At 35.6% G+C, this 15,986-nt stretch overlaps 1 protein-coding gene across 1 annotated transcript in view; it reads left to right on the top strand.

Annotated features, from left to right (window-relative positions):
- Positions 1-7,783: 7,783 nt before the first annotated feature.
- The window catches only part of LOC132543168 (carbonic anhydrase-related protein 10-like), a 68,284-nt gene continuing 60,081 nt past the window's right edge, over positions 7,784-15,986 (top strand). Inside the window, exon 1 of the mRNA XM_060206638.1 lies at positions 7,784-7,982. Within this exon, the coding sequence (XP_060062621.1) occupies positions 7,784-7,982 (199 nt within the window). The remainder of the gene's footprint in view (positions 7,983-15,986) is intronic.

Below are 15,986 nucleotides of genomic sequence, written 5' to 3'. Positions count from 1 at the left end.
GGCTATCAATCGATTTGATGATATCCTTTCTCTAGTATTTGTCAATTTGACGCTTTGTAGTCCGCTTTAAAGTATAGCTATGAATCAATCACTCAAGGGATATATGACTGTTTGAGTGATTTTCCGTCAACATCATTCCATTTACCGAAACGAATAAATATTTAGAAAAAGGCTTTTACTTAAATTACTGATAACTTAATATTCATTAAGCATATAGATATACACGTGTATAGGGCACCCTTAATTTGATGATATAGCTAAGCCATACGTTTAAGGTATTGATATCCATCCTGGTACATGCATTACCAAAACTGAAATACTTTTCAATCACTTGAAACATCTAACTAGCTAGCACTATCAATTTTTGGTGACACACTATGTTTTTACGTACTTCATCGCAGAGTGAGAAAAGATAAATGTTTCTTTCACCTCTGCATCATAGGTCTGTATTCTTATGGAGTTTATTTCATTTAATCGATCTTGACAAAGCCAAAATTAGTTTGTTTGAGACTAGATTGGTGATAGTTTTGTTACGAGTGACATCATAGTTAAGGTTTTTAGTGTCTCTGATGAGTCATAGGACTCCCTATTTGACTCCAGTACATATAGTTCTTAATTTGCATTGAAAGGTTATTTGCCATAAAAAATGTACTTTTACACTATCTTTAAAGACTATTCATGAGGTCATGAGACTAGCTCTCCTTCCGCATGACCAAAGAATTGACTTACACCCCACCCTATCAATCCTCTCTGGACTACACTACCATTCAGAGGATAGGGATTGTAACTACATGCTGGTAAGGTGAAACTGAAAAAAGAAAAGTCAAAGATAGACAACGAATGAGTGAATGAGAATCATCCAGATTTACCAGGAATGTCGATGATGTTAACTGACATTAAACAATTATTTCGAAGATAGGACGTAAATTCTTCGGATTGTGAATTTATTCGAAAACTGCAAAATGCATTTAAAAAAGTGAACGAACATAATATTTGGCTCCCACTTACAATAACGTTATTCTATTCACACTGGAATATCATTATCAGAATTTTGACATGACAAAAGTAATTGAATGTACTGGCAATTTAACTAAAATACCAAAAATAACTATAGAAGTAGCATTACCGATGTAGATGTTTAGATTTCGATACAGAGGTTTCAAATAAATAATTTGTGAAGTTAGCTCATTTATTTACCTATATTGATTGTGTTAAAATATACAAAACCCCGCCATCAGACAGCACGGAAGGCCGACATGGAAAGGAGACGTATGGACAGCTATCACTATAGAGATAAAAACATTACGATATAATGTTTTTGTAATTGATATTATGACTTGTCATGCTTATTTTGTGAACATTCGAGGACCATCGTCAAGTGGGACATTGGCATTGCTCCTTGAACCAGTGCATCACGTTTAAAACATCTTTGATACAGGCAAAAGCGATTTGTTTGATGTTAGATAATTCAATGCAAACATGTTTTTTTGGGGTAAGAAAACTTTCGAGAACAAAATTAACATCATGATGTTGTCTTTTGATAACAAATAAACTTGTATTGATTTTTTTTTCTTTGTAATTTTGGGATACTTTTATTGTTGAGTGCTTTAGTAAAGCATACAATCTTCAGTTTGAAGTCGGCCTTCCTAGTCTAGATCTGTCCTTGTGTTAAGATGTTAATATGCCTTAATCGTCACCAACTCCTTTTTATACGAACGACTAATTTAGGTAATAAGGTAACACTGCTAATAGTAATTTGACCAATTTGTGTTTGGCCCGAATCCTTGTGTCCGGAGTCTTGAAACTAATTACTTAAACTCCCTCTGGAATCAATATTCGCAGCTATAGCGTTGCTCAACGCAATGTGGATCTCATGCATATGCACGTACTTTAGAAAAACAAAGAGCAATAAAGGACTTGCGTGTGTTTCCGGCGATTCACCAATCCTTAGCACTGTTAATTAATTTCACCATTGAAGTCTCTATCGCGAGCTTGCTTTTGACGTTGTTGTGGCGTTATGTTTGTTTTGTTTCTGTCAGATTCTTATGCAACACACAAACTTGTATTGGGAAGCACTTTAGTTTATTATTATTTTTGCAACAGGCAATATAATTAATCTTTTTGCGAACAGTAATCTGGAGAAAGAATCATTCTATCAAATTATGTAATATTTTACTGAAATTCCTATGCAAAATTTAATTGATTTATTTAGAGAATTAATTTTTGCCTTAAGAATCAATCTATAATCAGGCCAAGGCTTATGTTATCAGATTTTCTCATATTTAGCTTGAATTCAAAATCAGAATTTTATTATGTTATTTTGCGAAAGTTGATTCCATTTGTGTAAAGTTTTATGCATATTGGTGTTCAAGGAATCACAAGTTACGCGATAAGGAAATTGGTGCCTGTCTATAGAAGGAAATGCTGGTCGAAATCTCACAAGAATCTACAAGTCAGAGTAACTAAAACAGAATAATTGATCCATGTTCAAGACTTTGGATCTAACAATTACTGATGTGAAAGCAGATTCCAATAACAGGACGTTTCATAGAAACTCGGTTGCTCAAGCTTGTACATACTAACAATGAACTTTACAATGACATTTTTTAGTTTGGGATATTTATTTCCGAAACTGCTTAAATAGGTTATACAAGCATATGAAGAATTTAGTGTAGAAGGATTGCCTGTAGTAGTTCTATAAGAATATATACGAAAGAGGACTTCATGAAAATACCATGTTTGTATTTTTATCAAAAGTTCACCCAACGGTACTGACATTGAATGTCTAATTATGACGTCACTAAAAAGTTCATATCTCTTCCATATGTAGATAAAAAATATCAACACGAGATGCCAGGAGAGGGGAAAAGTACATTTGCCTGCATATTTTATATTATCGCTGAATGCCATATGAAACCATGGCAGATACTAAACGCCTTCTCCTTTCATGTTTTCCATAATGATTTGACATATAAGTGGATTTAATAACCGTAAGATAACATTATGTGAAATAACTTTTGTTTATAATGTTAGATAGTGATAACTCCTCTCCTACATGACTTGCGCCCTCTGGAGGTATGAACACGGATGTTGTTACACCCAATAGATAGATGTGATATTATTTGAGATCAGTCTGTTGGCCTACCCGCTCATCTCCTGGGAATACGATCTTGTGAAAGATGGGAATGCGATTACGCACACACGGTGCTTACCCGCTATGATCTCTCCGATACAACGCTATTCTCCGTACAGTTTCCCTAAACTTCCTACTCTTATATTGGCGGTGTGTTGCATTGATTCACATTGCTAGAGCACACAAAGGCTGTAGAGTCATGTTGTCGCTGGTGTTTCGATTAGATACAGTTAGTTGTAATCCCCGAATTAAATTGGAAACTGGCCCTCTAAATACAATCTTGTTGGACAATAACAGTGCATGTTTTAGTGTAGTATGTTATTGTATCAACAATATGTTATTGGTGATCAAACATAGAACTGTTTTGTTTACTCCAGCGTGCAGAATCGTTGTATATGATAAATACTTCGATTAACACTAGTGGAATGTCAGACTGTTTTGATCTAGCCTCTTGCACATGAAATATGAAGAAGATATATTTAGGTTTGCCACTACTTCCTACGTTTAAGAACAATGGTATCTGCTAAAATGAAAGCACTGTAGGCATTGTCGTTAACCTGACACGTGACTCCATGACAAGAGCTCGTAATTGTAAATAATTATCAGACTGATAGAGGAATATTAATCGTCGTAGTTATTTGTTTGACCCACCAGACATTAAGAAATGCAGTTGTTGGGTGTGCAGTCGTGGTATCGCCCATGATGTACGATATATGCACAATATATGAACAATGTTTGCACGTTTGGATGAATTTCCTATCGCACATTTGTACGCGCCATGTGGTGCTTTTCTATTGCAGAGATTTGTTATTTTGTCTTGGTACAAATGATTTAAGAAATGACATATAAAGAAGTCTGGAATATATTATTCTTTCCTGTTGTATAAGGATACAGAATACAGTAAACGATATATAACTTAGCATTTTTTAATTAAGTCATATGTTTCAAATATAATATACATTTAGATATATCTGATACAGACTAAATATTTACATACACTCGTTATAAAGAGTATTTTGTTTACAAAGTGCGTCACGTGACCATTCTTTGTGAACAGACAATAATTTTGTATGTATTATATATTTGAATGGTAAATATACTCTAGTATAGTTTAAGAGTTGTGTTTGTTACACGAGGGACCTAATCGGTACGAATATATCCTTAACCAGGTAAATTCTGTCGCCTTTGGCACACCACTTGCCTTTCTCTGAGATGTAAATCTATACACTAATTAACGCAGGGTCCGGCTGTGTTTCGATAACTGTCAACTTGAAAATGACCTTTCTGATCACTGATTAATTGTAAATGGACATGTAGTGGCTATGTAGTTATAGCTATAAGAGTTTGACGTTTACTTTTCAGTCCGTAATATTAATCAATCATTTCTGCCAAACTGTAGAAAATGTGCAATCCTATCGCAGTGGTGCGTTTATTATACATGTAAACTCTATTTATTTTACAACAATTGCAAAACAAGTTATTTCATTTTACACTAACCACTCTTGTTGGCCCGGATGTGAGAGCGCGAGGGGTCTTATTGTGGGAGGAAACCGGATTACCCGGGGGAAACCCATGTGGTCGGGCAAATGACCTCTTACCTTTTCAAGACTGTTTCAGCAGTCGAGCCCCGAACGACTAGGTAAAAGGCGAGTGCGTTATTACTGTTCCAGCAAACCGGCCTTGTGCGTTTGATACCGTATCGTCCACGTTAGCGGACGGTGTGAAACACGGCATTATATGTGTTGTATGTTACCAAAAGTGTACTTGTGTATGTATCTTTGCATACTGAAATTGTTTTAATACTAAGTAAACGCTTTTCTCTTTATTACTTAATTATAATATAAACACGGGTTCGCATTCGACTGTTGGCTCAGCAAGTTTATTTAGAGCTTACAGGTGTCTCACAAACTTGCATGCAGCAAAAATTCCCAACAAATATGATCGGGATTACCTACAAATCATATTCGTAATCCAAATCATATTCCAGATTTGATAGAACTAGCCAATATATAGAGCGCCATAATCAAGTTTAAAGCGACTGAAAGATGACCCGAAATCCGAACAAATATCATTATCATTCTTACAAGAGTAAATATGTTTTAAAATGTCTACAAACAGTGAAGGTGAATGTAGAGTTGTTGTGATACAAACGTCACAAATGATCACCATTGTTCTCTGATATGTATAAGCCTGCTAGTCGGGCGGTTTGACAGAACTCCGTGATGCATTGGTGTCTTTGAAGTTGATTATTGTGGATTCCGTTTGATATGATGGCTTGTTGACATTGACGAACACAAAAGAGGCGAGCTTCCTGTTGGGAACCATTTTCCTAAAAGCTTCATACCAAATTGGCCGATGTATGAAATAGGTCAAACTTTAGACCATCGGTCATTAGCCGTTAATGAAAGACGTGACCAGCGCATTCGATACAATTCAATACTGGCTTACTCTTCATAAATTGTACAAGGTGATCAATAGGTAGTGTATATAAATATATAAATGTACATATTTGGCAATAGATATTTGAAAGCAGATAGTCTGTACTTATGGTATATCTTTTCACGGCTATGAATTATTGTCATAAATTCTTCTTAAAGCAAATTGTAAAATGCGTACGTTTAAGATAAGATTTAGTGATCATATGAAATTGCGTTTAAACAAAGTAAAAGAAGTAAGCCTTGCCTAGTAAAATGATTTTTCCGCAGTTGGCTTAAATCAGAGGTTGTATCTAGCATAAATAATCACTTGAATCATACCAAATTTCCAACTAGTGTCCAATTCCATTTTTTATATAAAGGTTCGTTCCTTTGTACCTAAGGTATCAAACATTTATCTGCATACGATTTTGAGTTTAAAGAGAATAATCTCTCCAAGATAGATAAACAGAAAAGGAAAAGTGTAGTCACATAGTTGTATCAATTTTCAAAATAAAATCACGATAAATAGAAAAAAGCCAAAAAAGAAAAAAAATGCACACCAATTTTTTTTATGATTCATTCTCGCACTTTTCAATTAACTTGTCAGTCGGTTAACCAGTCTTTATCGTCACCGAGATAATACTTACCGTCAAGTGAAGTAGCAGTGGCTCAATAAGCTCTCGGTGCAACCTATTTAGAGTGTTACACAGTAAAGACCTGCTGATGTGTGTACCCTTTGTAATTATTATGACGTCTGTAAAGCTCCCGTCATCCTCTTGCCGTGCAGACTTAAATATTGGGGTTTTTTCACTTGATATTCTGTTACAATCCATACTAATGGACTTCATTGATCTAACTGGCCGCAAATTTCTGTTTTCATAAACCTTCTTTTCGAAATAATGTTGCTTAATTAATGTAATATTTCAGCAATCGTCTTTTTGTCATATTCAACATGTACCCGATAACGTCACGTTTGTAAAATGTCCGTCTAGAATGACCTTTCCATGACATTAAAGTTAATAGGTCCAGTCTTTCCAATCTTCAGTCTATGCATTCGAAACAAAATTGTCTGAATGTATGAATACACAGACTTTTTGTGAATGTCAGGAAAACTCCGTGACACTTTTAGACCTCGTCTGTACGGCATCTTATGTTTCACAGGGGAATTTTCAAAAATATTATTTTGCACTCTTCAGACAAACCACAGAACCGTGTGTGCTGGTAAAGTGTTATTACTTACTTTAGATTGATATATACTAGCGGAAAAAGAGAAACGCAAGTTCAGTTTTGGTAATATAACTTTTTTATCCGTAGACCAAATGTTGTGAAATTTGACACATAAATACCTCAGTGTACTGTCTAAATTATCGTCCAACAAAGTTTGCGTCCGTAGCACTACCACGTGCTATCAACTTGAAAACCATACCAAATCCAAGCTTTGAACAGCACACCCAGTGCACAACATTTCATTCCAAGGCGATTAAAAAGCAGCATGGCGCGAATGTCCGAAGTTGATAGGGGTAGGGCTATTGCCCGAATTCTACAAGGCCAATCGCAACGTCTCGTCGCCCAGCAATTTTGAGTCCAGGAGTCAACGATAGCTCGATTAGTTGGGCGTCTCAGGGCCACGGGAAGATTAGCTGACCGTCCCAAAAGCGGACGGCCACGCGTTACGACTCAAGATCAGAGCATACGTCTCTCACACCTACTTAACCGATTTCAGACAGCGACGGAGACGGCAAGTCATATTGTAGGCACTTATGGTCGAAGTGTGTGTCCAAGAACAGTTAGGAATCGGTTGCGGGAGTTCAATTTAAGGCCACGACGTCCCTACGTTGGTCCGCAACTTACACCCAGGCGACGTCAACGTCGAATGCAATGGCTGCGTGCACATGCACCAAATCGGTTTCGCTTGGCCCGCTGGAGACGTGTGTTATTCACGGACGAGTCTCGCTTCACTTTGTACAGGTCAGATGGACGAAAACGTTGCTATCGACGTCGCGGTGAGCGATATTTTGACGCATGCGTTAAAGAAAACGACAGATTCGGGGGAGGGTCTGTAATGGTTTGGGCGGGGATTTCTCATGGCGTGAAAACACCTCTCGTGATCATCCAAGGCAATCTTAGAGCCGTCCGATATCGGGATCAGGTCCTCATTCCTCGTGTCCTTCCATTAATCCAAGCGCGAAACCTTACGTTTTAGCAGGATAATGCCAGGCCGCACGTTGGTAGGATGTGTCGTAACTTCCCCAACCAAAACAATGTCCCAGTACTCGACTGGCCACCCTACAGTCCAGATCTGTCCCCGATCGATCATTTGTGGGACGAGCTGGACAGAAGGCTTAGGAAGCGCGCCAGCGTCCCAAAAAACGTCACTCAGCTCACGCAGGCCCTTCTTCAGGAGTGGAATACCATCCTTGATGGAGTCAATGGTAAGGAGAGTTAGAGCAGCGACTGCAGCTCGAGGTGGGCACACCTACTATTGATTTTGATCAGGAAATGGCATAGGGTATCCACGTTTAAACGCTATCATGCTAACTCCATCTGTGTTAAGACAACAGAACTTATCAAATTTTAATCAGTAATGAGGAATTAATATAAACATCTTAACAATGATATGATCATCCATAAAACATTTGAAATATTTACCACCGGACAAATACGGTTTTTTTTTTGCGTTGGTATATAATTTGTATATATATACAATTATTTCACTATTTATTTGCCGGTTGATAATTGCATTAATTTAGGCTAGAGATATTCACTAAAAAAGTAAAAGAAAAATCACACCAAACAGAAAATAAAAACAAAAATAACAAAGACAACGCCATGTAAATAACCATACATTATTAGGAATGAACCGTACTAAAGCAATATTTTACGTTATATCATTAGTTACCTATAGGAATGATGTGTAAGAATTTTTGTCCTTTTGTCAGGAAGTAATCGGACGTTCAATGTTAACACTGTTTCGCTCATGTTCATCCTAATTGCCCAATGGTCAATTGTTACGATAAGACTGGCTATATGACTTGGTTAAGGTGCACGTTGCTAAAAGTCCCAATTCTTCACATTGATATCACATCATTTCATGACGTCATATGTCCTCCTGATCGGATATAACGTCAAATTAAACTTTTTAATTATCTGTTTGATATAATGATATTTTGACGAGTTCTTGCATAGGTGTCGAAGTTAAGTGATAAACGGAATCTAACATTTGATTCCATTCCATCCGAAATCGAATGATATCGTTATCTAACCTGCAATAAGTATTTATGTATTGATGTATAATGGACGAAATCTGCGCTTTTATTGAATAAAACTAGCATTATACTGCTGAACACAAACTTCGCTGGTCTAGGTTTGCAACTACATCAACATGATTTAGTTGCGTTTTAATGTTGAAGTAATTACTTGCGTTTGGTTTCAGATTTTATATATTTAATCATATCATCATTTAGTTTACATTGTTGACCAGATCGAGAATTATACAGCTACAACATCGAGCAGTACTCGGCTGTTTGCTCAACAATCATACGCAGTTAGCCTAAATATAACCCGGGTATTTACTTTTTACTTCAGGGAAAGTTTCATTTCTTAATAATAAAAATATTATGCGGTTTCTTTTGTTCGATAACCGAAGTGATACATTTATAATGTAATTGAATATCTTTTTATTTGACACATGTTTTAAAATAAGAAATCAACAGATTTGTCATGTTTTTAGAAGAAAAATGCTTCAAGAGTCTCTATCTTGAAATTGGAATGTCACCTGAATTTATTACATTACGACATATGATCCGTGGTTAACCAGCCTAAAATATATAATCGAATATTTGAAAGTTGGTCTGTTTTCACTTAAGGATGATGAAACGTCTATTAGATTAGTCTGGAAAAGGTCATGGAAATGCCTGTTGCCTAATTTCCTAGAGATCTTGAAATGAATGCGTTTACATTGAGACAGTTTGACGCTTGGTTTACATCTTCACATTAGAAGTAGAGATATGTACAATACGGAAGTTTGTATTTAGTTATGCGTTGTTGGGTACACAGTTGAATCCAAAATGCATCGTATGCAGTTAAGCTCTCCTTAGTGTGGCTTTCTGGATTAGGAACGTTTCTGTTTTACTGAATTCGTCGGTCGGTTTGATATAGACAAAGGGTGACATCGTATCCTTACATCCACGCTCCTTTTCGATCAATGAAATGTTTTAAACTGACTCTTGTTTATGTGTCTCGTCTACAAGGGTGCAAGATTTATTGTAGGGCCTATCGAAGTCCAGGTTTACCAGGAACATGAATTCTCCGTTACGCGGTTTCGCAATAAATACATCACTATTTAAATTCTGACTCAACACTTGTTCATAAAATAGTTTCTCTGTGTCTTTTCAGATATATATAGATAGATATATATTCTTTCAAGATATGCCCGACTGACATATCCATCTTGAATGTTTGTCTCAAGGGGGGCTAAATATTGTCGTTTTCAAGCATGTGTCTGACAAAGATTGATGCGGTTACAGTGCTTATTATGAAGCATCGCACGTCGTAAAAATAACACAGTCTACTTTTAAGTACATGCCAGGATTCCTAATTTATGTTATAAACTGATCAAAAGCCTTATACATTACAAAGCATAAATATCACTGAACTGATTGATTTTTTTCATGTCATCCTATAACTATCTGATCAGCGGAATATTTCACTAATGCCATTTATTGTCGGTTCGTAAAGATATATTCATTTGTACTGAATAAGTGGATTTTGATTGCACAAGATAATTCGTCACGTTTTGACCATTCTAACTGAAACTCTGTTAAATGATTTATCAAGTTAAAAGCAGCGTTAGGTACATATAAAAGAGATTTAACGTTATCAAAGGAAGGGCATTTATCTATAGATAAATTGTAAATGTCAGTTTTAGATATGTTAATGTATGATAAGAATAACAAAAAAACATCAATATGTCAATAAAACATTAATTCATTTGGTATTTCGATGAAAAATGATTAACATAAAAAAAAGAGAAACTGAGAACCCTGGAAAAGCACCTGAAGAATCAGACCAGGTGTACCTGAAAATCATTCGTCTTCTGCTTCATCGACGACATGCCCTATACACATCTCTGTCAATCAAAGCAGATAATGTCTCATTCTCCAAGAAATTTTCCTTTTCCAACAAATTTCTTCAGTGAGATCGATGTGCATTATGAACATGAAAAGGGTTTATTTAATCATTTCTAGAATAGATCATGCTATCACATGAATATATAATTATTAAAAAAATGTTATCATTCCTTGATTTACACGGAACAGTATTGACGTGGAATATTGTTCTTTTTGGCTACCTTTTTCAGTGTTCTTGTCGACCTCACTATGTGAAAACCTGAATCTGCAATCGTCTTGTAGACATTTATTTCCTTCGCTGAGTATTATTGCATAATGAGTAATTGTACATTAGACTCCTGATGTAAATGCAGTGTATATTGACATTCAGCTTCGCACCTTAAAGTGAAGATTATGTCAGTAAATCCGTTGTTCATACCCAATAAATACCGTTGTGCTTGTACATACTTCACACTTCTATACTTATTGTTCTATAACTGTATTTCGCTTGATTTGAAACTTCTCTGGTACGTGTAATTCTATATAATGCGGGAATGTCATCACCGCCCTTTGATTTTGTATGGAACGAATTCAATAGAAGAACCTGAGTCTTTAGAACTCTTATCACTCCGTAGTAACGTATATATACAGTGGACTATGTCTATGTCAAAGGTGTCCAGTTTAGACAGATTCCACTGTATATATGTAGATATGTATCAATATTATCTAGTAAATCTCAATAAGAGTTTGACATCAATTACTCCGTATTTACAATTCGACGTCATTCTAACGTTTTATATTAATCTTTTGGAAAAACCTATGTGGAATGCGTCGTACATGTAGCATCGATCTCATGTCATGCAACGTCATCGAGAATTTATGTGTTTTCCTGTTATTCTCTAGAGATATTTTCGTCGTGGATCGCACAAATAATTGGTAACTCATAGAATAAAAATGAACACCTGCTTTGTCTTGATAATCCATTTCAATGTAAATTGATACTTTTGCATTTCTGTTAGACACACAGCATATTTATCATGTTCTAGCTTTCCAAACTGGTTGATGTATGCGGTGTACAGTGGCACTATAAACGATGGTACATGTTACTCTTGTGCACTATAACTCTCATTGCCTTCCATCATGTCATCACTCTTATTTTATTTTCTTATTTCACTGCCACTGAAAATTCAACGTTTTCGATGATGCATTCCTCCATTATCTATGTTTTGTCTCTAGCTTTATTAAGGATACATATATCTTCATTTCGTATTGTTATTGTACAACAGTGCTGAAAACGGTACGGTACATTCCGCAATTGGTGTATACCGAAAGTCGTCGGTAGTATTCGCAACAGTAATCCTTATCGAGAGAGAGTGGGGGAAGGGGGGGGGGGGGAGGGAGGGAGGGAGAGAGAGAGTTTTAATTTGATAATGTGATAAATGAAACTACAAACGAATAACAGGATATATGTATATGATAATTAATTGGTAAGATATAATCATACTCACGTGATCAACTGCAGGCACCGTTTTCATTGTCATCAACAGACTAAAGTTAAATAATTTAGTGAACGTAATTCGCAAACGTTACGTAGCAGCTGTGGCTACGATCAGCTTAAAATGTCAACAGTTAGTATCAATATGTGTGTCTGAAGGATCCATGGTGTTCTGAGGGGTAAAACAGAAAAAATGCGAAAAAGAACAACTTGAACGAATACAATATTCTTATCTCTCTTGATACTGACATTGTACATTAATTGATGTCGGTTCTTATATTCCTGTAACGTTTACAGGTTAACATTTCCCAGATTTTATTTCAAACGCATTTAAAAGGATTTCTAATACACACGTCTCTCAATAGTCCGCGGATTAAATCTTCACGACAACGTTAATTAACTCCGAAATAGCAGAAACATCATCCCCTCGAACGTAACCGGCTCTGCGGTATCTACTTATATCCTTATATGCATGTATATATCAACATAGGGAAGTGTAAATACGATATGTAGATGATGTAATGGTTCATCAAAATATGAACTGAAGCATGGTTCCTTAATTATTCACCATGAAAAACATTGGTTGATTCTTTCATACATATATTACGATAAAAACCGGGAAGGACATAAATTGAAGATAAAGATTATTGGATTTAGGATCAATTTTGGTATCTTCTGAGTATCTTAAAAAATGACAAAGCGATAAACCCATCTTCTGCAGTATTTGAAGATACAGCATACATATTGTTTCATTGTTTATGCACAAAAATCTTACACGCTATCTCTGACATTTTGAAAAATGGACAGAACTATATATTCCCATGAACGTGAAAAGATAAGGGGTCACCTGCCCGACCACGTGGTTTTCCCCGGGTACTCCGGTTTCATCCCACAAAAAAAAAAAAAAAAAAACTCGCGCGCTTACATCCGGGCCAACAAGAGTGATTAGTATAAGTTGACATAATTTGTTTCGCAATTGTTGTAAAATAAATAAAGTTTATTACATTATAATCTTTTTAATGATAAGATAAAACAGAAACAAACCTGAATATTTCCTTGAGACAACGCCAGGATGGTTTCGCTTTCTTGTACTAGAATGATATGACCTTGTGACCGATGCATTCATTCCTACAGATGGGCGTTTGACATTGAAAGTATTTCTAATTTCTCAAATCATATACATAATTACTTCTTTTATTACCGGGCATTGCGAAATATCCAACACGTATGTCGGAAAGGTTAACAACATCACCATATCACAATGATATACATCTCGAATCGCCTTTCATGTAATGCATGCGCATTGTTCCTTCTGGGCAAGTTCTGACATTCAAGTCTGATGACATTTCGAAATGGCTCATTATTGTTCATACATGGTCATCTATTTTACTCCTGTAATCTTAACCTCTCTGGTGTCGGTAAGTGATATGCGTTTTTAATCTTAAGACTGTTCATGGTAAAATTCTGCACTGCAAGTTCTCATCTGATATACAAATTGATTCATACTATTCAATGGACTCATGTGGTAACTTATCAATTAACAATTATTCTTTGATCTCTTTTCATCTTTTGATGTCGCCCTGTGAAATCTCCAGATGCAATTTCATTTTTTTTTTCGAATTTGCATAGGTATGAATTCTTAATAGAAGCATCCAATAAAATGAAGTGTAAATTTATTGTTGTTTTTGTTACAAGGAAGGTTATCAGCTGTCCTTGGAAGTTCATTATAGCTACGGTGCATGATAATGTACCATATAACATATATAGAATGGTGTTTATAAAGCATTTCCAAAGAAAAAAAATATCAGATATGATTTCTGAACTGATGATTGAATATATGCACGTATGACGCTCATAGAGAATGCTTTAATCAGAGTATTTTTTGTTGAGAAATTGATTAGCTGATACCAAACATCCAACATTTTGGTCCAAAGTATTCTGTTGGGTTATCAATAAAAAGTATTTTGACTATATAAAGTGGTTGATCATCATGTGATTATTTCATGATACCGACTGCGTTGAACAATATACAATTATGTCTACGGTGAACCGTCAAAACGTCCAAAAATAGAGTTTCTTGGTAAACAACTAACAATTAGAGGATGACGATATGTTCTTATGTTTCATGAAGTATATTGGAATGGAATATGATAGACATGTGTACTGCTGTAATATTTATTCAAGTAAACACAATGTGCACATCGTAATAACAAGCAAATACAACAGCTTGTACTGATAGACATTTGAACAAACAATGGCCAATTCTTATCTTCTTTACTATTAATGATGATATATCTTTGTCGGTCGTTTACTGAATTTATTAGCTGTTAAGCATGCTAAAGATAACATGTCGACCTTAACGCCCTCGCAACACTTCATGGTTGTTTGGAGAAAACAAATTTTCATTAATGATATTGCAGTGAAGAGATGAAAAATGCTCCACGCATTATTCTACTACTTCGAATTCTCATTGCGTTGCTGTATGTTAATAATCTTACTAAGTGCTAGATATTGACATTGATCGCAAACCAGCGCATTGGTAAAGCATTCGTACGTCAACTAGACAGTCGGGTTTAAGTTACTCAATGCGGTCATATACTCGATCACGTGGGGTTTTCCCTTAGTATTGCAGATTTTCTCATATAAAGACATCTCTTGCGCTTCCAAACTGGCCGCCAAGAGGGATTCATGAGAGCTATTTTACTTGTAATTGATAGTTGACCAAAGGATGTGTAACAAGTTTATTCTACATATGAATAACACTTGCCTTTTCATTTGCATAACTGTGTTCACATGTATTATTATTTCCACGTTCGCGCTCCCTAACACAAAAGATGACATGTTCCTTAGCTGCATCTACTAAATTAAGTCCTCAGAGCCGTATATATAAGTACACAAACCAGGAACTTCTCTTCATCTTCGACCTATGACCATATAAACCATTATATTACAAAATCAGAGCAGTTATATCAGACAAAGCCGAGATAAGATGATCACAAATGTAAAAAGGCAAAAATCGATTTTTCCAATCATTTACACATCGAAAATGTGTAGCAGGAAAAACGAAGTAACAGTATATCACGCCAAGAATGGTGACATATATAGCTACATGTTCCGCCAGAAAATAAAGCTGGAGTTGTTATGCTTTTGATTGTATAATTTTGAAACACTGCCAAGGATTTTTAGCATTTGATATTTCAGATTCGCATGAATTTCGTTCAAGGTTAAAGCCTAATTGGCGCCAAAGGAATGAAACTCACATAACAAATAGGTTTAACCTATGTATCACTTTTTTCTGTGCCATCATTGCATGGCAGTAGAGAAAGAACAGCAAGATGACAGCAAAGCCGATTCAGATCTTACATTGTGTCTGTGTCCATTCCTTCAGAACCCAGATGTGCTCATCATGCTTTCCGTGTCTTCAGTTCTGTCTCGAAGGCAATGTTCTAGTGTTATTTCAAGGTACGGTATAAGGATATATATTTTTTGTGCATATCTTTAATTATCAATATTGCATTTAGTCTTATTTACTTACATGCTTAGCGTTAATATAGGTCTGCTATACATCGAAAACTGTATAAAAGACACAAGTGAATCACGCATTTGAATACAAATTTAGAGTTAGGTACCGTAAATTTAAATAACGAATTAAACTATATCATTAGGCGGTCTCGTCCTACTAGTGCTCGTAAGTGATTTCAAGGGCTTAAATTATGAAGCATAAGAGGCGAATGATGGAAATCAAAAGTCATACAAAGAAATGGCAATATTTAATGGAAAGGTAAACTATCCCCATAATTTAATGAATTTTAAAAAACTTCATATAATTGAAA

The sequence above is a fragment of the Ylistrum balloti genome, unplaced genomic scaffold, assembly GCF_031769215.1.
Source record: "Ylistrum balloti isolate Yb309-2 unplaced genomic scaffold, AGI_CSIRO_Ybal_v1 Utg369742, whole genome shotgun sequence".
Lineage (NCBI taxonomy): Eukaryota > Metazoa > Mollusca > Bivalvia > Pectinida > Pectinidae > Ylistrum > Ylistrum balloti.
The sequence above is the reverse complement of the archived record's forward strand: the minus strand, read 5'-3'. Positions and strand labels throughout refer to the sequence as shown.